At 40.4% G+C, this 25,879-nt stretch overlaps 1 protein-coding gene across 3 annotated transcripts in view; it reads right to left on the bottom strand.

Moving 5' to 3' along the window:
- Positions 1–25,879, bottom strand: part of scaf8 (SR-related CTD-associated factor 8) — a 216,263-nt gene that overhangs the window by 182,600 nt on the left and 7,784 nt on the right. For all 3 annotated transcript variants that reach the window (XR_009515130.1, XM_059986058.1, XM_059986057.1), the window contains exon 2: positions 17,540–17,623. Coding sequence is in view for 2 of the 3 variants with exons in the window: in XM_059986058.1 (XP_059842041.1) it covers positions 17,540–17,623 (84 nt within the window). In the remaining variant the exon portion in view is untranslated. The remainder of the gene's footprint in view (positions 1–17,539; positions 17,624–25,879) is intronic.

Below are 25,879 nucleotides of genomic sequence, written 5' to 3'. Positions count from 1 at the left end.
TGCGATCCTGTGTAAAGATGAAGGTGACGTCATACAGCCCTGATGTGCAGACGCTGTGCGCTGAGGTCCAGGAGCAGAAATCCCATTAACCAAGTATGATAAATATTTTAATTGCCTATTATTTTATGTATATTCATATTTTTTCATTGTTCAGTGAAATAGTCCTTTTATTTTTCAGGCTGACAGCTGGCTGATGTTATTTTTGGTTTGCTGCTGGCGGAAAATTTAAGTTCGGCGTTTTTCATAAATACAAGAAGGACTCAAATAGACATTGAGTATTTTACTTAAAAGTAACTTTCAACCCAACCTCTTTTTTTCGGAGTTCAAAATGTTTTTGTTGCATGCAGAAATGTAATTTCGTTTTCTCTGCAGGAGTTCATCAATTTCATAAATGCAACACATTATAGTTTGTTTATACATAGCATAAAGGCAAAAAAAACGTTGTATGCAGTGTTATTTCATTTTAAATGTCAAACGGGTTTTGCGGCTCCCAGTGTTTTCTTTTCTGTGGGAAACGGGTCCAAGTGGCTCTTTCAGTGGTAAAGGTTGCTGACCCCTGATTTAGGAGAATGCCAGTAGCATCAAACTGTTGCATATTTAACCACATAAGCATTTTATGTCAAGTATTACATCTGCGGATTTTTTTAAATTTTCTCTTACTATTACCGTGTTAATTTTATTTTACGTTCTCCATGTGATAAATGTACTGTGTTTTGCACCTAGTCCCAGAGGAACAGTGTTTTGTTTAGCAGTATGCATCTGTATGGTTGAACAACTATGACCTATGACTGCATTGCCGAATCAAAAGTTATTGATGAATCAGCGTATAGGAGGGAGATTAAAAATCTGGCTGAACGGTGCCTGAACAACAACCTCTTATTCAATGTCAGCATGACCAAGGAGCTGATTATTGACTTCAGGAGAACGAAACCAGAGACAACAATCTGATCCAGAGTAGATTCAAAACCCGGGCTCCAACTAGCATGACACCTCCAAAGTGTCAATTGTGCAATCTCCAACTCCTGCCTGGGTATTCATGTGCTGCCCCCTTCCCTCACATGTCCGCAATCCCTTCTCTCTCAGGTTTCACCACCAGCTCGTGGGCCTTTGGAAAATCCATCTTCCCCCTCACCCCACTATCCCTAAATGCCCCAAATTTCCCTTCTCATCAGACACAACCAACCCTCTTCCCCCTTCCAATCAGAGGTCTCATCCCTGCTGGATTTTCACTATTCAATCCAACTTTCCCTTATGAGGCAGAATGTTCTGACCTTAGTAAGGGGCTCCCCTTTGTCCCCCACTCTCATGCCCAAGTGAATTCCACACCTGCCACAACACTGAGTTCTTCTTCTGCCACCTCCGCCTCAGAGCCCATTTCTTTGGAAAGGACCCTCCACCTCACACCAATGTCACCTTCTCCCATTTTCAACCCTCCTTCTCTTCCAGGACACTCCACTCTGGTCTCCTGTCCATTCTGAACCTTTTCATTGCCAACTATTGACAGGATATCAACCACACAGATTTCAACACTCCTCTCTCCAATTCCAACCTCACTCCTCCCAAACGCTTTGCTCTCCACTCCCTCCGCACCAATCCTAACCTCACCAAACCCGCGGACAAGGGAGGTGCTGTAGTAGTCTGGCGTACTGACCTCTACCTTACTGAGGCCCAGCACCAACTCTTAGACACCTCCTGAGAGCATCCACTGCTACCAAACACATAGCTCCCACACCCCCCACCCCATTTCTACCTTCTACCCAAGATCCACAAGCCAGCTTGTCCAGGTAGACCCACTGTTTCAGCTTGTTCCTTCCTCATTTAACTCATATTTGCATTCCTCAACTCTGTTTTATCCCCCTCCCTACTTCAGTCCCTTCCTACCTATATACATGATGATACTTCATCTTATTTTTACTATGCATGTCCAGTATCTATATACCTCCACCCCCCACCAGGAAGGCCTCAAAGCTCCGTTTCTTTCTGGACACCAGACCTAACCAGTTCCTCTCTACCACCACTCTCCTCTGCCCAGTGGAACATGTCCTCACTTTCAATAATTTCAAACTTCTATAGATGTGTAGTGGAGAGCATACTAAACAGTCTGGTAAGGAAACACCAATGCCCTTGAACAGAATAATCCTACAAAAAGTAGTGGATACAGGCAAGTCCATCATGGGTAAAGCCCTCCCCCCACATCTACATGAAACAATGCCGCAGGAAAACAGCATCCATCATCAGGAACTCCCAGTACAGGTGTCTGCCGCTTTACGTAAGTTCTCTTTACACCACTTCGTTTTTACAAAAGACCTACATTAGTACCTATTTTCGCTAACTGAAAGAAATCCGAAGAGGATTTTCGCTTTAATGATAAAAGGCGCCCGCTTTAAACTTGTGTTTACCCTGAGAAAGTCTACCATGACCGTGAAGCCTTGGGCGGGCAGGTGTGTGCATGTGCCAATTTTTTTTCTCTACAAATCAGTTTTTGGCTAAATCTTCCCGATTCTGGTAAATGAAACTATACTGTACATGCATTATTTCTACTTTATATAGGCTGTGTATTTATCATATCATTCGTGCTTTTATGTTAGTGTTATTTTAGATTTTATGTGTTATTTGGTATGATTTGGTAGGTTATTAGGTCTGGGAACACTCAAAAATTTTTCCCATATAAATTAATGGTACTTGCTTCTTCGCTTTACAGCATTTCGGCTTACAAAAGGTTCCATAGGAACGCTCTACTTTCGGATAGCGGGGAAAGCCTGTACCCAGGGCATGCTCTCTTCTCACTGCTGCCATTAGGAAGGTGGTACAGGAACATTAGGACAAACACCACCAAGTTCAATAACAGTTACTTCCCCTCAACTATCATCAGACTCTTGAACCCCAAAGGGGATAACTTCACCTGCCCCATCATTAGACCAATTAAACATCCCTGTACTTTCTATTGATAATCGAAAGCAGTTGGATCAACCTATTTCTTATGAGGAAATTGCCGAGGCTGTACATTCATTGCACTCCAGGTCCTGATGGATTTTCTGGAGAATTTTACAAGGGGTTTTCCTCATTGCTCATTTACGTTCTGTCTTTTCAGATTCCTTTAAGTTGGGTAGGCTGCCACAATCTTTTTATGAAGCTTCCATTTCGCTTATTCTTAAAAAAAATAAGAACCCAACTGAATGCTCTTCATATAGACCAATTTCCTTACTTAATTTTGATACTAAAATTCTATCCAAAGTTCTGGCTTGTAGGCTTGAAAATAGTTTACCATCTATCGTATCTGATGATCAGACTGGATTTATTAAAAATCGCTATTCCTATTTTAATATTCATCATTTACTGAATGTTATGTACTCTCCTTCTAAACAGATATCAGAATGTGTGATATCCTTAGACGCTGAGAAAGCTTTTGATTGAGTTGAATGGAATTACTTATTTAAAACCTTAGAAAAATTTAACTTTGGGCCCCGATTTCATTCAATGGATTAAATTACTTTATTTATCTCCCACTGCTCGGGTTCTTACTAACTTTCAGAATTCTAAACCTTTTAAACTCCAACATGGAACCAGCCAAGGATGTCCTTTGGGCCCTTTGCTCTGGCTTTAGAACCCTTAGCTATTGCTTTTTCAGAATCTAGTGATATCACTGTTATTTTAAGGAGAGGTACTCCCACAAAGTTTCACTCTATGCTGATGATCTATTGCTTTTTATTTCTAACGCTGAGACCTTGTTACCTCCTATGTTTTCTTTACTTTCCTGTTTTAACCAATTTTCAGGATATAAATTGAATTTTTCCCCTTGAAAAATCTGGTATCAATTAATACTAACCCTCCTTTTAAAATTGTAAGAAATCAATTTACCTATTTGTGTGGAACAATTACTAAGAATTATAAACACCTACTTAAAGAAAATTTTCTTACTCTATTGATTTATGTGAAAAGAACACCGTCAAACTGGTTACTCCTCACTCTACCGTTGATTGGTCGAATTAACTCTATTAAGATGAATATCCTGCCTAAATTAATATACCTTTTCCAAGCCTTACCCATTTTTATTCCTAACTCCTTTTTTGATTCCTTTGATTCAATTCTATCTTCGTATGTATGGAAAAGCATTCTCAATTAAATAAAGTTCACTTTGGAACAGTTAAAAAGAATGGAGGTTTAGCTTTACCAAATTTTAGGTTTCATTACTGGGCAGTCAATATACAAAATCTTACGTTTTGTTCATATTACATTAACTGTGAGGACTGTCCAGTATGGGTCTCTTTAGAAGCTAACTTAAAAAAATTTCTATTATTTCTCTTCTCGGATCCTCACTTCCTTTATCTTTAAATAAACTAACTGACAATTTGGTAGTTAAACATACTTTGAGGATCTGGTTACAATTTAGAAAATACTTTGGTTTATCAAGATTTTCACTTTCTAGTCCCATTTTTTCTAACTGGTTTTTTAAACCTTCTTTAACCGATGTAGTTTTTAATAGAATGGCAAAGATTGGGTATTAAATGCTTCCAAGATCTGTTTGTTGGAGGAATTCTCTCTTCATTTGAGCAACTGTCTGCTACATATAGCTTACTAAAAACCCACTTTTTTTGATATCTAAAAATTAGAGACTTTCTGTGATCTCAATTGCATACATTTTCTATGAGTCCTGATAAAAACTTATTAGATCTAATTTCTAATTTGAAACCTTTTCATAATGGTTCAATATCCAATATTTATGGTATATTGCTGGGAATAAGAGGGGCTCTTTTAGACATAATTAAAAATGTCTGGGAACAAGATTTACAGATTTCAATTTGAGGAGACTTGGAATGAAATTTTTAAATTGATTAACACTTCATCACTATGTGCTCGTCACTCCCTCTTACAATTTAAAGTGGTCTACAGGGCCCACATGTCCAAAGACAAACTATCTCATTTTTATTCAGATATATCTCCCTATTGCAAAAGATGTAACAATGGAGAGGCTTCACTAATCCATGTGTTTTGGACATGTCCGAGTCTTGAAAAATACTGTTAAGTATTCCTAACCCTTTGACTGCCTTGTTTGGTATTGTTGCAGAAAAAGGCATAACTTTGGAGACATCTGATTTGCATAAATTGGCTTCCATTTCTCTTATAGCTAGGAGGGCGGTGTTGCTTAAATGGAAGGATGCTGCTCCGCCTTTTTACGCTCAATTATGTGATGTTATGTCATGCTTAAATTTAGAGAAGATCTGTTTTTCAATTCCTGATTCTAACCAAGACTTCCAAACACTGTGTGGACCATTCTTAAACTACTTTCAAAACCTTTGATTTGATGTTAAAGTACAGATGTTGGCTAGTAACATAAATCACTATGAGATTAGGATCTTGTTTTTCGTCTTTCTTTACCAAATAGCTTCAACTTTGGTATTAGGCTTAGATTATTTTTTATAATAAAATTATTACCATTCAAATAAAAATTTAATTAATGTACGTGTTTGATTATGAATATAGGATATTTCGATTGCAAGTGTGTTTTAAATATAATGTATTCAATACTATTCTATCTTTTTTTGATTCATAATATATATCCTCATGTACTCTGTATTCTTCTATGTGAAAATTAACAGAAATATTGAAAAGAGAAATGTCTCTGCAACCAACTGGATTCGCTTTCAAGGACCCTTCATCTCATGTTCTCAATAATTATTGTTTATTTATTTATATTTTGATTTTGCAGTTTGTGTTTTGCACCTTGTTTGAATGCCCAAGTTGGTGCAGTCTTTCACTGATTCTGTAATGGTTATCATTCTATAGACTTATTGAGTATACCCACAAGAAACTGAATCTCAGGATTGTATATAGTGACATACATGTACTTTGATAATAAACTTTGAACTTGAATATGAGATTTTCTGCAAGGCCAACAGGTTCAGGAATCCTTGATTATCCAGGAATATTGAGGTCCTAGTTTAAAAAAGGTGCCTATCAGCACTCTGCTTTGGACCAACTAGACCAGGGGTCAGCAACCCGTGGCTCCGGAGCCGCATGCGACTCTTTCATCTCTGTGCTGCGGCTCCCTGTGGCTTTGGAAAATAAATTATGAGTATTTAATTAAAATGTATTTTATGTTCGTTTTTGAAATGTAATTCTAAATTTGAAGATTATGGTGATCTTGTACAATCTAAATAAAACGTATTTTTTGTCGCTATTAATATACGTCACCACTGCCAATGCCTGACACCCGCCAGTGCGCGATTTCTTTAATTTTTCGATCCAAGGTAAGCTAACAATGGAGAATTCTAAAAAAAGAAAAGTGACTGAAGAAAACAGAACGTTTAATGATACGTGGGCAGATTCATTTGCTTTCACTGCTGACGAGACTGATTTACCGGTATGCTTAATATGCAATGAGAAACTAGCAAACAACCAAAAGTCAAAAGTCGCAAGACATTTCCAGAATAAACACGCAGCCTCTGCTCAAAAATATCTGGATGGAGATGAGAGAAAAAAAGCCGTTTCGGAACTGATGCGGAAGGTTGATCTGAGCAAAAAATCATTTCAAGAAGTGGATGATGTCTGGAAAATCAACGACATATGCTAGTTTTGTTGCCGCTCAGGAAATAGTCAGGCACGGGAAGCAGTTTACAGATGGTGAATATATAAAAGAATCTTTCATTAAGATTTCAGAACATCTATTCATGGACTTTAAAAACGAGTGAAATTGTGCAGAAAATCAGGGATATGCCCCTCTCTGCAAAGACTGTCAAAGACAGAACCATAAAAATGGCAGAAGACATCACAAGACAGTAAATTAAAGACATCAATTCAGCTGTGGCCTACTTGATTGCCTGTGACGAGTCTAAAGACAAAGGTGATATTGAACAAATAGCGCTGTTCTGCCGGTAATGTAAACTCTGCTTGGAATCCTGTCGATCTTTGGATCCACATATGTATGTGAGCAGGTGTTCGCCAACATGAACTTTATTAAAAACAAACATCGCGCATGCCTCACAGATGACAGCTTGCGATCCTGTGTAAAGATGAAGGTGACATCACACAGCCCTGATGTGCAGACGCTGTGCATTGAGGTCCAGGAGCAGAAATCCCATTAACCAAGTATGATAAATATTTTAATTGCCTATTATTTTACATATATTCATATTTTTTCATTGTTCAGTGAAATAGTCCTTTTATTTTTCAGGTTGACAGCTGGCTGACGTTATTTTTGGTTTGCTGCTGGCGGACAATTTAAGTTCGGCGTTTTTCATAAATACAAGGACTCAGATAGACATTGAGTATTTTACCTAAAAGTAACCTTCAACCCAACATCTTTTTTTCAGAGTTCAAAAAGTTTTTGTTGCATGCAGAAATGTAATTTCGTTTTCTCTGCAGGAGTTCATCGATTTCATAAATGCAACACATTATAGTTTGTTTATACATAGCATAAAGGCAAAAAAAACGTATGCAGTGTTACTTCATTTTAAATGTCAAATGGGTTTTGTGGCTCCCAGTGTTTTCTTTTCTGTGGGAAACGGGTCCAAATGGCTCTTTGTGGTAAGGTTGCCGAACCCTGAACTAGACAATCTGCATGGCATACAGCAGGCTATCAACTGCAGCTCAGCAACCAACACCATACCTTCTGTATTGATCATCAAGCTCCAAAACCTACACCTCTAACTCCCTCCACCAATGGATTCTTGACTTCCTCATCGGGACATCAGACAATGCAGATCGGAAATAATACTTCATCCTCGCTGACGACCAACACATGCAGTTCTCAAGGATGTGTGTTTAGCCTGCTGCTCTATTCTCCAACAAGAGAAAACCTGCAGGTGCTGGAAATCTGAGTAACATACACTAAATGCTGGAGGAACTCAGCAGGCCAGGCAGCATTTTATGTGTGTTGTTCTATTCCCTCTAGGCATAACTCAAATGCCCTCTAGTCATCAGGAGGTGTACATATTTGGTTGAGTGGCATTGCAACACAATCTTGCATGTAATATCAGTAAGACCAAGGGACTGACTGTGGGCATCAAGTAGTAGTAGCCAGGAAAGCACACACCAGTTCCCATCAAGGGGTCAGAAGTGTAAAGGGTGAGCAGTTTCAAGTTCCTTGGTATGAACATCTCTGAAGATCTATCCTGGGTCAAACATATTAATACAATTATGAAGGTGGCACACCACCAGTATATTTTATTTGGAGCTTGAGAAGATTTGGTAGGTCACTAAATACTCTAGTGATTCTGTACAGCCGTAATACGGACAGCATTGTGACTGACTGCATCACTATGTAGTACGGAGGCACAAAGCACAGGACCGCAAAAGCTTCAAAGGGCTGTAAACACCAAGCTCTATCATGGGAACTAGCCTTGTCATCACGGAGGACATCTTTAAAATTCAATGCCTCAAGAAGATAGCATCCACTGTTAGGTCTGCTCACCACCCAGGACATGCCGTTTTCTCATTACTACCATCAAGGAGATGGTACTGGAGTCTGAAGACATGAAGTCAATGTTTTAGGAACAGCTTCTTCCCCTCTGCCATCAGTTTTTTGAATAGTCCATGAACATTTCACTATTTTTGCATTACATTTTTGTATACATTTCTTATTGTAACTTAGTTTTTTAAAAAAATGTATTGCTGCTGCAAACAAATTTCTTAACATGTTAGTGATAATAAACCTGATTCTATTCGGTTATGATCAAATGAGATGCTTGAACAGTACAAGCAATGCAAGAGAACACCAAGAGAGAAAGCAGGAAGGCTAAGAGGGCATGAGGTTTTTTTGACTGATGAAGTGAAAGGAAATTCCAAGGGCATCTAGGGCAATAAAAGGAGCAAAAGGACAGCAAGAAACAAATAGGTCCTCTTGAAGATCAGTGTTTTTCATCTATGCATGAAGCTGAAAGAGATGGAGATCTTAAAATTTTTTTCTCATCTGTATTTACTCGGGACACAGGAACAGAGACTAGAACTCAGGCAAAGGAGTAGTGAGATCATGGACTATATCCAGATTACAGAAGTGGAGGTGCTTGAGGTGAATTAGGGTGATAAATCCAGACAAGACGTTTCCTTCGACCTTGCAAAAGGCTTGTGCAGAAATTGCAGGGGCCCCAGCAGAGATCTTTAAAACCTTAGCTGCAGCAACCTCTTTGGGTCCAACTAAAAGTGTAATCATTTGTCCTTTACATCTTTTTTTCCCCCCATGATCACAAGATGCTACTGGATGTTTAGAACATCAAGTACTGCAGGTCCACCCACTAATGAATTGCTGGACAGCGATGGAACTGGGCTGGTTACATACTGTTGTTGTGCAGAGGCAGTGCACAGTCCAACAAACAATGCAAATACTTGTCTTGCATTGTTTATATTGTGATCAAAAGACCCTAATGGATATTGGTAATGTAGATTATTGCAGGTCTGGTTCATTGGCGAGACTGATGGCGGGGGAGATGCACTGCCTCAGTTGTTGCGTGGACTAGGCTCTCATGCCAGGGAACTCACCTGCTGCAGCCACCCCAGGAAGGATATGTCAAAGGCAGTGGAACCATTGGAATAGGTGCTGGGTTAGGAGTTGGTCCCTCCTGCTGCTGCCTTCCAGTATTCGCTCAGTGAAAGACAGGCTAAATAGTGTTCCTCTGTGGCCTCACTCGTGCATGATGAGGACGAGTTTGTTTTTGCACAAACATACCTCCAGGCCAGCATCCCATGCATCATCAATCTACAGGCCATGCCACCCAGGGACTCAGGCTATATTTTTCTGTTGTAACTGTGTTTTTCTGCTATTGTAACTGTACATGGTGTGTGAAACTGGTGGTGCTGTATATTGCATCTCTGCCCCAGATGAACACTGTTTCGTTTGGCTGTATTCATACATATGGTAGAATGACAATGAAAGTTGAACTTGGGTGAGCTGCCAGAATTTCGGAGGATAGCTAATATTGTTCCATTGTTTAAGAAAGGCTCTAAGAATTTGCTGGGAAATTATAGGATGGTGAGCCTGATGTCAGTCATGGGTAAATTAGTGAAGGTATTCCAAGGGATGGGCTATTAAGTATTTAGATTGACAAGGCATGATAGAGACAGTCAACATGGAGGTCATGTCTAACCAGTCTTAAAAGTTTTTTTGAGGGTTTCAAGAAGGCTGAAGTAACAATGGTTGTTTACATGGGCCTTAGCAAGGCCACATGGGAGCTGGACCAGAAGGATCAGTTGCTTAGCTTTCAGGATGGAGTAGCCAAATGGGTTGGACATTGGCTTAGTGGAAGAACAGTGGTTGTAGATGGTAGTCCTTCCGACTTGTGGCTTGGGTGTGTCTCAGGGATCAATGCTGGGTCCATTGGCATTTATCGTTTCTATTAATGATTTAGATTACAATATAAACTTCATTAACAAATTTGTAGATGACACCATGATTAGTGGCATAGTGGAAAGAAAGGATGGCCAAAGATAAAGTTTTTCACCTTGGAAGGACAAACCAGGATAAGACATACACAGGGAATGGTAGGGCACTGAGGTGTGCGATAGAATAAAGGGACCTGGGAGTACAGATCCAAAATTTCTTCCAAGTGGCATGACAGGTAGATAGGATCATAAAAAGAGCTTTTGGCACATTGATCTTCATAAATCAAGGCACTGAGTGTAGGAGTTGAGAAGTTTTGTTGAAGTTGTTTGAGACACTGGTGAGGCTGAGTATGTGTGCAGTTTTGGTCACCTACCTACAAGAAAGACATGAATAAGCTTGGGAAAATCAGAGAGAAAATTTACATGGATGTCATCGAGACTTGTGACCCGAGTTCTGGGAAAGATTAAATAGGTTAGGAATTTATTCCCTGGACTGCAGGACATCTTATGAAAGGTATATAAAATTATGATGGGTAGAGATTACGTGAATGCTTGCATGCTTTTTCCTCCTCAGACTGAGCAAGACTAGTCCATCAACAAACAGCATACCTGATCAAATATCAGAACAGGATGAGATATGAAGCTAGATATACCATCCAAATGTTTTTCCCCCAATTAAGAACATTGAAAAAAATTGTTCTCTATTTGTAGAGATGAGTCTGCTAACAACAGATTTCTTTAACTGAGAACACATTGCTGAGGCAGTCTCAGAAACTGGGAAACCAAAAGGCACCCAACTTCAGACAAAAATTATGACTCCACCAGGCCTCTCCTTTTCTAACAAAGATGCTATTTTCAACAATATACACAATTACACTATATTAACAACTGTAGAGCTGAATGGTTTGATGTCACCGCCTCCCCACTGATAACTCAAACAAATCAAACTTTATCAGAAGCCATCATCACCAACTTTAACTTCACAACGCTTTACAGTCGAGCAACAAGGAGCACATGCAATTTTAAATACTTTTGTTTTTATGATATCAATACTGTGAATAATAAACACATCAACTGTTCTGAACTGATAACTTAAACCTATTCAAAACAAAATAAAAATAAACTGGTGTTCAGCTCTTATGTTTAAAACTTAAACTACTTAGATGTTTTATGTGGTGGATTTATAAGGATTCCATAGAACCACCTATGAAAATTAAGGCTTTAATGACCCAGTGGTCCCTCAAGTGTAACCAGGAATGGCAGCACTCAGATGCCTGTTAAAACTAATATAACCTTCCATATTACATCAACAGGTATGTGTAATGCAAATTTTTTTTCATTTAAAAAGCTACATTTTTTTTACTATTAAATTATTATGTTAGTAAATGGACTTAACTTCCCATTAATAGCATCACTAATATATTTAATTGACAATACAAAACAGATTTGTTTGGATATTCCTCTAGAAAACTGCTGATAAAAAGTATTTGCTTACATACATTATGTCTTCTAAGAACTAATATTATGTTGTTTTCCTTACCTTTTCTTCTGCCTGCCTGCTTTATTAGCCCAAAATTATAATTAATGAATTTAGATACAAAGATCCCTCCAAAACTCATTTCATTCAAAGCAGTTACATTAAACCCAAAAGATGTGGATTGAAAATAACGAAGTAGAGAAGACATTAAAAGGGTTATATCATCCTGACAGCGATGGAAGAAGGGAGAAGAAAGAATGTCCAAGGCGACTGAGGTCTTTAATTAAGATGGCAGTGAGAAGTATCAACAAAGTCCATAGAGGAGAGGTTCGTTTCCATGATGTGCTGATCTGCGTCTACAACTCTTGCAGTCACGTGCAGAGCAGTTGTCATCTCAAGCTGTGATGCATTTTTGGCGCATTGATAACAATTGGCCAGGATTGACATGGACTCGCAAAATTCCTTTAGTCTCCTGAAGCCTTCACTTGGTGGTGACATCAACTGGTTAGACCAGGACAGACCACTGGTGATGTTCATACCTAAAAACTTGAAGCTCTCAACCTCAATACCATTGATGTAGACAAGAGCCGGTGCACAATCCTACCCCTCCTGAAACCAATGACCTGCAGAGATGTGCTACACACAGCGCTGAAATAATGACACGCAGTCGGTAAGTCATTTCGAGACTAGTTTTTTCAAACTTTGTGGTGCTGGCATTTAATCCCTAGCACCCGCCCTCTCCGGGCGGAAATGACATCAGACATGCATTACCAAAGTCTCTCCCCACACGCTGGCCATTTGTGAGCCGGTTCGCCGGCGCAGAAAGTGGGTCGCCACAGACCAGCTTTTTTGTTTTGCTGACATTGACAGAAAGGTGGTTATCATGACATCATATTGCTAAGTTCTCTATCTCCTTCCTGTTTTGACTCATGGGTATTTTAGATATGGCTCAGTATGGTGGCATCATTTGCATACTTGTAAATGAAGTTAGAGCTGAATCTGGCCCTGCAGTCTTGAGTGCAGACAATAGAGCAGGCATCTAAGGACACAACTTTGTGAAGCACCACTGTTTAGAACATTTGTGGTGAAGGTGTTGCTGCATATCCGCAATGACTGCAGACAGTAGTCATGATATGGGACTGACTGGCTGCAGGGATGTAACTCACTGACCTATGGGTAAAATAGAGGTGCAGCATTTGTGAGTGGGAGGGAGAGGGTGGAAGAGAATGGGATTTTTACACATCTGATGGCTACATGACTTCATCTTATGCCGAATAATTCCATGATTCTTTCAAATTTGGTGACCAAAAACATTAAAAACATGGCAATTAATTTGGATATTTCAAGTAAGGGGCTAGGATAATGACCGAGGGGGGTAGTATTTCAGATTTATAAGCCAGTGAGGCAAGGAAAAGAATTCTTTCCATAATTCCAGGCCCAAAATTCAGTGTGAAGACCCAAATCTATGGAATTCCCAGGTTTACAGTGTGAAAGATGGTAATGGGGCGAAGTTCCCACTAGCTATTAAATGCTCCCAATGGCTTGCATCTCAAACAGCCTCTGATAACCAAGTTCAGCTCCTGGCCTTTATGCATGGCTTAGCTACTAAGACTGGCAGAACCTCTTGTACAGACAGAAGGGGCAAAGGCAGGTTACTGGCATCTTAAGATCAGTTCTGTTGGGCAGATGGGGTTCGCCAGCCATGGTTGGCAGCTCATTTAGGAGCAGGAAAATTCTGATCTCAAACCTCTACTGCCTTGCAGTTATACCCAGTTAGAGTGGGGAGAAGAAATATTGAGTTTGGAGTCTCTAAAGCAGTTGAGTTCAACACTGACAGACAACTTCTGTAATGCTGCTGATGCCAAATTGTTCTGGTCTGACATTTCCTTTGGATTCATCAGCTGCAATACTGTTGGTGCCAAACTGTTTTGGTCTTTGACATTTCCTTTGGATTCATCCGCCGCTACATGGGCAACATTCTGTCTCCATATCGTACTGGCCTGGTTTGTGTACCGGTTTCCGCATCACATAGACAGATGGGACGCAATATCCATAGTCTACCCGACCAACGGACAGCCTCAAAAGGACAGAATAGCAACTAAAAGTTAAAGGACAGACTAAACTTAAACCCTTTTTAATTGTAAGGACTTGAATCATGGAAACTCATGGGCTAATCAATGAAACATTGAAGGAGGATGCCCACTAGCAAATCCCTGCATGACAACCCTGTGCTACACCCAGTATCAAAGCTATCTCAAGCAAGTGCTCACGACCCATTGGCATAAGGATATTAACATTCTATCCTGTGGTATTTTTTTAAATTTTGCTTAACTGGACCTGTCTAGTGACTGCTGTGAAAGACAGTTGACTGGAGGGAATAGACCCCAACAGGCTGTCATGTGCTAGCTACTCATGGTAGCAGTCCACAACACTGTTTCAACATGTTGGAGACATCCATTAACGGCTATGAAAGGGCAACAAAGATACTCCCAGAACCTGCAAGAGTAGGGACACAAGGCGGCTCAATGACTGATAACACAGCTACAGACCTAGAAATGGAATCTGCCATGAATAAAGAGCACTGCACAAGAGACCACCAAAATAGCAGTAGCAGTAGTAGGACATAAACATCAGGTATGCATCTGTGGGTGGGGGAAAGTAACGTCAGAAAAGGGTCTAAAGATCCATCACGAAGGAAAGGATGCTTGAGGGAGCAGAGACAGGGACCTCACATTGATCAGACACAAAGCAAAGTTTGCTGAACATCAGCACCCCTATCACTGATGGAAACCATCAACAAACAGCAACTTGATGAAAAATTTGGAACAATTAAAAGGAACAGCAGAAAAGAAGTTGAATGCAATGGGAGACATGATCCACTGCTGGGAAAAAAGTGGAACTTTGAAAACAACAAAGCAGGAACTGGAAAAAATTCACACTGCCTTCAAAAGGCAGAAACATATGATCATTCCATCAGACATCCCACCAATTCAGTTCCCCATCTACCACCTGGATTCTGACCCTCTAAAATGGAGAGAAGTGGAGAAGGTAGTCCCATGGGCAAGAACTGCAATTGCTCCCTAGGCCTAATGGAGTACCATACAGAGCTTATAATAATGCACCAGACATCTTACAGTTTCCCTAGATGCTCATGAGGATAGTATGGCAGAGACAAAGAACATTTAGAGCATGGTGAAGGAATCCTGATTCCAAAAGAAAACGATGCAGAGAACAGTTTCGACCCATTTGCCTTTGATGGGAAAATAGCAAAGAGGCTGGCCAACTATCTGGAATGAAACAACAACGTTAATACATTTGTACAGAAAGCAAGAATTCCAGGATTCTCCGGGTGTTTGGAACATACAAGCATAATATGGTACCAGATCCAAGCAGCTAAGGACAAAGGAAATCTCTATGTGATCTTCCTGGACCTTGCCAATGCACTCAGCTCAACTCTCCATGCACTCCTTTGCGAAGCATTTGACTTCTTCCAGATACCAGAGCCCTTCACAATGCTGGTGAAGTTGCACTTTCAAGACCTGCAATTGTGCTTCATAACAGCAGTTTTTAACCACAGCATGGTAAAGACTAGAAGTAGGCATTATGGCAGGTTGCACTGTATCACCCCTGGCCTTCACATTGGCCATGAAGGTCATTATCAGGGCTTCAAGATGGATGGTAGTTGGTGAAAGAACAAGTGCTGGACTTCATCTTTCCCTATTAGGGCGTACATGGACAATACAACACTAACCACTACTGCAGCATGCACCAAGCAAGCGACTACTTGTAAAGCTGCATGAAAACATCAAGTGGGCTAATATGAAAATCAAACCCAGAAAGTTACAAAGCATCTCCATAGTCAAGTAAATGCTGAAAGACAAAGTGTTTCATTGTTGATGACCCTATTCCAACAATGTCTGAACAGTCTGTCAAAAGCTTGGGTAGATGGTACCATGCCAGCCTCACTGACAAAACAGCAAGTGCAGAAACTAAAGCAATACATCACTGATGGCCTGGATAATATCGAAAAGACCATGCTGCCTTGAAAACTGAAGCTCTGGTGCTTACAGTTTGGACTCCTACCCTGGGTGATGTGGCCACTCACTGTCTATGAGCTCCCACTAACAGCCATGAAGAAGCTCGAGTGAACCATCAAGTCATTCGTAAAGAAGTGGCTCGGCATCCCAAGGTTTATCAGTAACACCAGTCTCTATAGTAGAGTCTCTAACTGGCCTTAAAGAGGAATTCAAGCGTTCCAACATGCATCTACAAGTGACCCTCAAAGACTCTCGTGACAAGACCATCAGTAACGCTGCAAAGACTTTATCAGCTGGGCAGAAACAGACCCCAGCTGATAAGGTACAGCGAGCAACAGCAGCATTTAAGCATAGAGGCATTATGGGGCAAGTCCAACAGGGCAGTGGCAGCAAGTGGACCCACCTAGCACAAGGCACAATTCCAGAGCGAAGGAAGATGGTTGCCAAGGAAGTACAGCCAACAAGAAGAGTCAGACAGAAGTGCAAAGACTATCTCTCTGGCTAAGCAGGGGCAATGAATGAGGTCATACAGGAGATGGAAGTAGACTGAGCTTTCTCAGAGTTACATATGATGTGCTTCTCTCACAGAAAAAGACACCAGTGAGGACCCAACTTGTGCCTAATTCTGGCAACCCTCAAGCACATCTTGGCAAGCTGAAAAACCAGCCTCACACAAGGCAGATGCACATGGTGTCTGAAGAGCCTGGCAACAACAATCAAGACCAAGAGGATAACAACCAACTACCTGGCCCCTAGAACGACTAACGCTCTTGACACCAGCAGCATTTGACCAGGAGGGAGGGAAAAGACCAACTAATTCCCCCTACTAAGCCAGAAACAGGACAGATGAACATGGCCCGTGACTGGAAAATACTGGTGGATGTCAATAAACAACTCACCTTTCCAATGGAAAGTGCTATCACTAAACTTAGGCCAGACTTGGTTCTTTGGTCCTATTCATTACAGATCGCCTGCATCATGGAACGCTCAGCCCTAGGGAGGATTCAGTGGCTGAAGCAAGAGGCTATGCAATTCAGATCCAGCAGCTGAAGCTCAATGATGGGGCTGAAAAACTAAAGTTTGCCCTCTGGAAGGGGATTTATAGCCACAACCAGCATGAAATTGCTAAAGGAGCCGGATATCTATGGTCAGACTCTACGGCAAACCATCAGAGCCAGCAGAAAGAGCATTAACAGCTTTGGATCAAACGAAAAGACCGCTCTTAGGCTCCAAGATAGCATCAAGAGTGGGGGTGGGGGTTGAATCTGGGACACCAGAAGTCATCATTAATCCCTCCAGCAATGTAGTGGGCTAATTGATGAACCTTCAAGAAAGGAGGGTGCCCGTTTGAAAACCCCTGCTTGTCAACCCTGTGCACTCCCAACATCAAGGCAGTCTCGAGCATGTGCTCAAGACCCATTGGCACAAGGGATATTAACATCTTACTGTGTGTTTTTTGATTTTATAGCAGATAGTTCAATTTACACATTTGGAAAGTAGGATATGTGGCAATGCAAGGCAACAGTGACAACTACTGAGTTTAAACAAAAATTTAGAAAGAGCTAAAGCTAAGTAAATCACACTCTGCATTTATTTTGTCAGAAAAGGTTTAGTTAACCATTAACAGAAGATAGGAATATTAAATTATATTGCAGCAAGACTTTAAAAGATTTTGTTTTAAAACAAAAATTCTTTAACTTTTAAGATTTACCTTAATTGACTTGATGGCAGCCTTGGTCACCTGGTTCATTTTAGCCCTGGAGATAGGTGGTTTATACTCATTTAAAGAGTACAGCTAAAAAGGAAGACAATAATGTTTAAGTATTGTGAAATCGATGTGCTTCACCAAATACATGAGCATTTTGATACTAGTGCATTATATATATAAAAAAAATCAGTATAGAGTACTTAAATTTTAAGCAGAAACAGTAAGAAAAATAAGAATTGCTGGTACACTGTAAGGAACTGAGGCAACTATTTAACACGGCAGTGCTCCTTCAATAGACTAGTATGAATGTGAGGTGCCAGATTACACAAACCTAAAGAAAAAGTAAACAATAAAGCTAATACCAGCTGCTAATACACAAAACCTTCGACAGATTAATGACTTTACATACAGTGCCTATAAAAAGTATTCACCCCCTCTCCAAAGTTTTCATATTTTATTTTTTTTGCAACATTGACGTGATATAAAGCCAAATTAAATTCACTATGATTCAAAGTGAAAACAGATCTCTGGAAAGTGATCTAATTAGAAATATACAAAGCAAAATAATTGACTGCACAAGTATTCACCCCCCCCCCCCCTTAACATGACACAGCAAATCATCACTGGTGTAGCCAATTGGCTTTAGAAGTCATATAATTAGTCAAATGTTGATTTGTTTTTGGAATTTTGTGAGTAGTCAAGGTTTTTCAATTGATTTTATAAAAAATACACAGGTCTCTGGAAGGTCCAACTGATGGAAGTCAGTATCCTAGCAGAACTGCACCATGAAATCAAAAGAACACTCCAAGCAACTTCACAAAAAGGTTATTGAAAAGCAGAAGTCAGGAGATGGATTACAAGAATATTTCCAAGTCACTAAATATCCCTTGGTTAATCATCATGAAATGGAAAGACTATGGCATAGCTGTAAATCTGCCCAGAGTAGGATGACCATGAAGAGACCCATGACAATTCTGGAGGAGTTACAAGCTTCAGTGGCCAAGATGACAGACTGCACATAGGACAACTGTTGGCCAGGTGAGTCAATATCACAGCTTTACGGGAGAGTGGCAGAGAGAAAACCACTGCTGGAAAAAAAACCTGCATGAAATCTTGGCCAGAGTTTGCCAGAAGGCATGTGGGAGACTCTGAAGTTAGCTGAAAGAAAGTTTTATGGTCTGATGAAAGCATAACAGAGCTTTCTGGCCATTAGACTAAGCACTGTGTTTGCCACAAGCTGAACACCGCACATAATCAAAAACACACCATCGCTACCGTGAAGTGTGGTGGTGGCTGCATCATGCTGTGGAGTTGCTTCACTGCAGCAGGCCCTGGAAGCCTTGTGAAAGTAGCGGGTAAAATTAATGCAGCAAAATACAGGAAATCCTAGAAGAAAACCTTTTGCAGTCTGCAAGAGAACTGCGACTTGGGCGAAGATCTGTTTTCCAGCAAGACAATACCCCAAGCATAAAGCCAAAGCTACACAGGAATGGCTTAATGACAACAAAGTTAATGTCCTGGAGTGGCCAAGTCAGAGTCCTGACCTCAATCAATTGAGAATTTGTGGCTGGACTTGAAAAGGCCTGCTCACTCATGATCTTCATGCAATCTGACAGAGCTTGAGCAGTTCTGTCAAGAACAGGGAAAAATTGCAATGTTCAGATGTGCAAAGCTAATGAGAGACCTATCCACACAGACTCAAGGCTGTTATTGCTGCCAAAGATGCACCCAAGTACTGACTTGAAGGGGATGAATACTATGCAATCAGTTATTTTGCGTCTTATACTTGCAACTAATCTCGAACATTTTTGTAGATTTGTTCTCAAGCTGACACAAAAAGAGCCTTTGTGCTTTTTCTGTTGATCAGTGTCAACAAAACCAAATTAAATCCACTGTGATTCAATGTTGTAAAGCAATAAAACGTGAAAACTTCTGGGCGGGGGGGGGGGGGAGAAATACTTTTTATAGGCACTATATGTAAAGCAAGAACAAACAATGAATTTCTGTGCTATTGAAGCAAGTATTTTCATTTTTTACATTTACACTTCAAGTTAAACTAAGAAAAAAGGGATAAGGAAATTACACTGTTTAATGCCAGAGAATAAATGACAATAATTGAACTTTGTTTGCAGACACCCATCTTCCTCTGTCAACAAATGATATTTCAAAAGTGTTTTTTTCAAAAAATGTACAGAACCAGATGAACAAGATCCAACATCCCTGATAAGGATAGCACTAATATAGCCTTGAATGTCAACATTCTAATAATAAGCATAAGAGCTATTACATTTAGCTGGAGATCAGGCATTTAAACAAAGAACAGAGGGAAATGGCAGCTGTAACAGCTAAATCTCTTCAAAACGGTACAAATATTTGTAAAAAAAATCAGTATTGCATGCAGAGGTAAGTAAGTGATATTATATCACTTTCAATCATACATTACAGGTATATATGTAGGATTATATATGTAACATTCCTCTGGACCACAGTGCACCCACAGAACATATCATACACTCCCAATAATGGACGTAGATTAGAATTTCATTGAATTATTACTTCTCTTTGAAGATCAGGCAACGCATTATCAATAAGACTAACAAGTCAACAGCTCCAAAAACACTCCTCATAATACAAATGTGAAATTGGTTTTATCTTTCAATGCATTCTGTACAAGAAAAATCCTATGCAATACCTGGATCAAGTAACTTGCCAATCCATAACCATCATATAAGCATATAACAATTACAGCATGGAAACAGGCCACCTCGGCCCTTCTAGTCCGTGCTGAGCGCTTACTCTCACCTAGTCCCACTGACCCACACTCAGCCCATAACCCTCCATTCCTTTCCTCTCCAAATACCTATCCAATTTTACTTTAAATGACAATACCGAACCTGCCTCTACCACTTCTACTGGAAGCTCGTTCCACACAGCTACCACTCTGAGTGAAGAAATTCCCCCTTGTGTTACCCTTAAACTTTTGTCCCCCAACTCTCAACTCATGTCCTCGTTTGAATCTCCCCTACTCTCAAAGGAAAAAGCCTATCCACGTCAACTCTATCTAACCCCCTCTTAATTTTAAATACCTCTATCAAGTCCCCCCTCAACTTTCTACGGTCCAAAGAATAAAGACGTAACTTGTTCAACCTTTCTCTGTAACTTAGGTGCTGAAACCCAGGTAACATTCTAGTAAATCTTTTCTGTACTCTATTTTGTTGACATCTTTCCTATAATTCGGTGACCAGAACTGTACACAATACCCCAAATTCGGCCTTACCAATGCCTTGTACAATTTTAACATTACATCCCTACTCCTATACTCAATGCCCTGATTTATAAAGGCCAGCATACCTAAAGCTTTCTTCACCACCCTATCCACATGAGATTCCACCTTCAGGGAACTATGCACCATTACTCCTAGATCACTCTGTTCTACTGCATTCTTCAATGCCCTACCATTTACCTTATATGTCCTATTTGGAATATTCCTACCAAAATGTAGCATCTCACACTTATCAGCATTAAACTCCATCTGCCATCTTTCAGCCCACTCTTCTAACTGGCCTAAATCTCTCTGCAAGCTTTGAAAACCTACTTCATTATCCACAACGCCACCTACCTTAGTATCATCTGCATACTTACTAATCCAATTTAGCGCCCCATCATCCAGATCATTAATGTATATGACAAACAACATTGGACCCAGTACAGATCCCTGAGGCTCACCACCAGTCACCAGCCTCCAACCTGACAAACAGTTATCCACCGCTACCCTCTGGCATCTCCCATCCAGCCACTGTTGACTCCATTTCACTACTTCAATACTAATACCCAACGATTGAACCTTCTCAACTAACCTTCTGTGTGGAACCCTGTCAAAGGCCTCACTGAAGTTCGCATAGACAATATACACTGCTTTACCCTTGTCAACTTTCCTCGTAACCTCTTCAAAAAATTTAGTAAGATTTGTCAAACATGACCTTCCACACACAAATCCATGCTGACTGTTCCTAATCAGACCCTGTCTATCCAGATAATTATATATACCATCTCTAAGAATACTTTCCATTAATTTACCCACCACTGACTTCAAATTGACAGGCCTATAATTGCTAGGTTTACTCTTAGAACCCTTTTTAAACAATGGAACAACATGAGCAATATGCCAATCCTCCAGCAACATCCCCCTTTCTAATGACATTTGAAATATTTCTGTCAGAGCCCCTGCTATTTCTACACTAACTTCTCTCAAAGTCCTAGGGAATATCCTGTCAGGAGCCGGAGTTTTATCCACTTTTATATTCCTTAAAAGCGCCAGTACTTCTTCCTCTTTAATCGTCAAAGTTTCCTTAACTTCCCTACTTATTTCCCCTTACCTTACACAATTCAATATCCTTCTCCTTAGTGAACACCGAAGAAAAGAAATTGTTCAAAATCGCCCCCATCTCTTTCGGCTCCACACATAGCTGTCCACTTTGATTCTCTAAGGGACCAATTTTATCCCTCACTATCCTTTTGCTATTAATATAACTGTAGAAACCTTTCAGATTTATTTTCACCTTACTTGCCAAAGCAACCTCGTATCTTCTTTTAGCTTTTCTAATTTCTTTCTTAAGATTCTTCTTACATTCTTTATATTCCTCCAGCACCTCATTTACTCCATGCTGTCTATATTTATTGTAGATATCTCTCTTTTTCCTAACCAAGTTTCCAATATCCCTTGAAAACCATGGCTGTCTCAAAATTTTAACCTTTCATTTCAACCTAGTAGGAACATAAAGATGCTGTACCCTCAAAATTTCACCTTTAAATGACCTCCATTTCTCTATTACATCCTTCCCATAAAACAAATTGTCCTAATCCACTCCTTCTAAATCCTTTCAGGTCTCCTCAAAGTTAAGCTTTCTCCAATCAAAAATCTCAACCCTGGGTCCAGTCCTATCCTTTTTCATAATTATATTGAAACTAATGGCATTGTGATCACTGAACCCGAAGTGCTCCCCAACACATACCTTTGTCACCTGACCTATTTCATTCCCTAACAGGAGATCCAACCCTGCCCCTTCTCTAGTCGGTACTTCTATGTATTACTACAAAAACCTATCCTGCACACATTTTACAAACTCTAAACCATCCATCCCTTTTAAAATATGGGCTTCCCAGTCTGTGTGTGGAAAATTTAAATCTCCCACAATCACAACCTTGTGATTACTACAAATATCTGCCATCTCCTCGAAAATTTGCTCCTCCAATTCTCACTCCCCATTAGGTGGTCTATAATACACCCCTATAAGTGTTACTACACCTTTCCCATTCCTCAATTCCACCCAAATAGCCTACCTAGACGAGCCCTCTAATCTATCCCGCCAGAACACCGCTGTAATATGTTCTCTGACAAGCAACACAACACCTCCCCCTCTTGTCCCTCAATTCTATCACACCCGAAGCAACGAAATCCGAGAATATTTAGTTGCCAATCACACCCCTCCTGCAACTATGTTTCACTAATAGCTACATCATCATATTTCCAGGTATCAATCCATGCTTTAAGCTCATCCACCTTTCTTACAATGCTCCTAGCATTAAAATAAATGCATTTAAGAAATTCTCCACCTCTTCCTCTCCATTTATCTCTAACAGTACAAAGAACTTTACTGTCTTCTTTTTCTTCCTTCTCCCATACACCTGTTCCTACACTCTGGTTTCCCCTCCCCCCCTTGTATCTAGTTTAAATCCACTGGAGCCTCTCTAGCAAACCTACCTGCAAGAATATTTGTCCCCCTCCAGTACAGATGTAAACCGTCCTGCTGGAACAGGTCCCACCTTCCCTGGAAAACTGCCCAATTATCTATAAATCTGAAGCCCTCCCTCCTGCAACCATGTCTTCAGCACGTGTTGATCTGCACTATTTTACTATTTCTAAACCCACCTGCACGTGGCACTGGTAGCAATCCTGAGATTGCTATCCTGGAGGTCCTGTCCTTTAACTTGGCACCTAGCTCCCTAAACTCACCTATCAGGACCTCCTCACTCATCCTACTCACATCATTGGTCCCTACATGGACCACGACATCCCGCTGCTCACCCTCCCTCTTGAGATCGGGGATATCGCGGACCCTGGCACCAGGGAGGCAACAGACCATCCGGGATTCTCCATCTCTTCCACAGAACCTCTTATCTGTACCCCCTAATTATCGAATCTCCTATCACTACGGCTCTCCTCTTTTCCCTCCTTCCCTTCTGAACTGAGGGTCCAGTCTCGGTGCCAGAGATGCAACCACTGCAACTTGTCCCTGGTAGATCATCCCCACCAACAATATCCAAAACGGTATACTTATTGTTGCTAGGAACAGCCACAGGGGTGCTCTGCTCTTCCTGTCTATTCCCCTTCCCTCTCCTGACAGTCACCCAACTACCTGTCTCTTGACTCCTAGGGGTGACTATCTCCATGAAACTCCTGTCTATTTCTGCCTCCCAAATGATCTGAAGTTCATCCAGCTCCAGCTCCCTAACACGGTTTGTCAGGAGCTGCAGCTGGATGCACCTTTTGCAGGAGTAGTCATCAGGGACAATTGTGCTCGCCCTGACTTCCCACATACTGTAAACAGAGCACTCAACTGCCCTAACTACTGCCTCCATTACCTACTCCTAAGCTAATTAGATTAATTAAAGGAGCTTACCCAGCCTTACCTTACCTGGAGTGAAGCTCGTACTCAGCCTCTGCTCGCTTTTTAAATTCCCCCACTGATCTCAGAGGCCGACCTTCACACGCCTGCGCAGTCTAGCCTCTTTGCCCCAGTTTAAGAAAAGCTTCTCTCCAAGCTTCTTTTACCTCTTCCCTCTCCACCTCTTGCTTCGATTTAAATTTTTTTTAATTAATAGAGCCACAAAGAAATCCTCTTACAGGAAGCTGAATCTGAAACTACAAACGCATCCTAATGATCCATTCTTGAAATTCTAGTCAATGTTCATGTAAAAATCTTTCAATGATTAAGACTAAGAGGGAATACTTGTTTATAAACCTATTATTACAAAATTGTGAGTTAGACTACCCCTTATTAATTCAGCCAAGAAACACAGTTGTTAAGTTACTTCCATTTTTAACGTGAGTTGTATTTCTTTATATAAAAAGGTCAGGCACAACACTACAACTGAACAAGAGAACAGCAATATGGTCAGTAATGGTACTGGATAATCTGCAGAGACAAAAATTCTCCTTCCATCGACTCTTGTATATGGGGTTACAAAGCTTCTCAGAAGTTTATTGCATTTTATATATATGTACAATTAATTTTACTAACACAATGCAATGGTGAAAAAAACTTTAAAAAATTAATTTCTATCCTAGTTATTTAGTTACAGTACTATTTATACAATGGCTTCTGTGACAGTTGCTTCTACCTCTCCATCACACTGGATTATTCCGTGACCTGGGCAGTCTGATTAGTGGATTGTATGAACATGGGCTGGATAATGTCCTGCCTGGCTGGCCTGGTGACCTGTTGAATCTGGTACAGCTGCTGCCCATCAGTAAACTGGTCGCATTGTTGCTGCTGCTAACCCTGTTGAACTTCTGCTTGACCAACCTGCAGTGGATTGCCTGGGTAAGGGTTTGGATCTGTCCCTGTACCACTTGTGCTCCAGATACAAGCTGAGCCAAACGAATATACTGCAGCTGCCCAGCATTCAACTGCACTGGTATCTGTGTATCAGTCAACACAGTCCGTTATGGAACTATATACAGCTCTTCCAATTGGAAGATCCAGAAGCTTCAGGTGGACCACAAATCCTCATCCATTAAGTTTATTAACTTCCAGTGACATACTGACAACAACCTTGAAAGGTTCCTGGTACATGACACTTCAAGTATAGTAATCTGCATTATCAAGCTATTAGCAATGAACGGGAGAAATCTCAAGCATCTTCTGTTAAGGCAAACTCAACCAAATCTCTCCACAAAGATAGCAAACAAACTGAAAGAGCCACTCTAAGGTCTCTTCTCACCACTATTCAACCTGCATCCTGGTGTCTATTGGTCAATTTAGATGATAAAATATTCCATCAAATGGCATGGCCAATAAAATATTTGTTCAGGCCCACTTTTTCATTTTCCTATGGGTCCCCAATATCATTTCTTGATAAGTACTGTTAGATTGCTTTGAAATCAATGATATTCCTGCCTTCTTAAACTTGACAGAATACATTCAGGTCATTCTAAGAAAAACTCAACTAAGTCTACACATTTATTTTGATAGACTTAAGCGTTACAGCACTGAAGTGAATAGAGAACATCAAAAAAGTGCATTTAAATGCAACTGACAGCTTTCAAATAAAACTGAGATA

This window comes from Hypanus sabinus, chromosome 12, assembly GCF_030144855.1.
Source record: "Hypanus sabinus isolate sHypSab1 chromosome 12, sHypSab1.hap1, whole genome shotgun sequence".
Taxonomy (NCBI): Eukaryota; Metazoa; Chordata; class Chondrichthyes; order Myliobatiformes; family Dasyatidae; genus Hypanus; species Hypanus sabinus.
The sequence above is the reverse complement of the archived record's forward strand: the minus strand, read 5'-3'. Positions and strand labels throughout refer to the sequence as shown.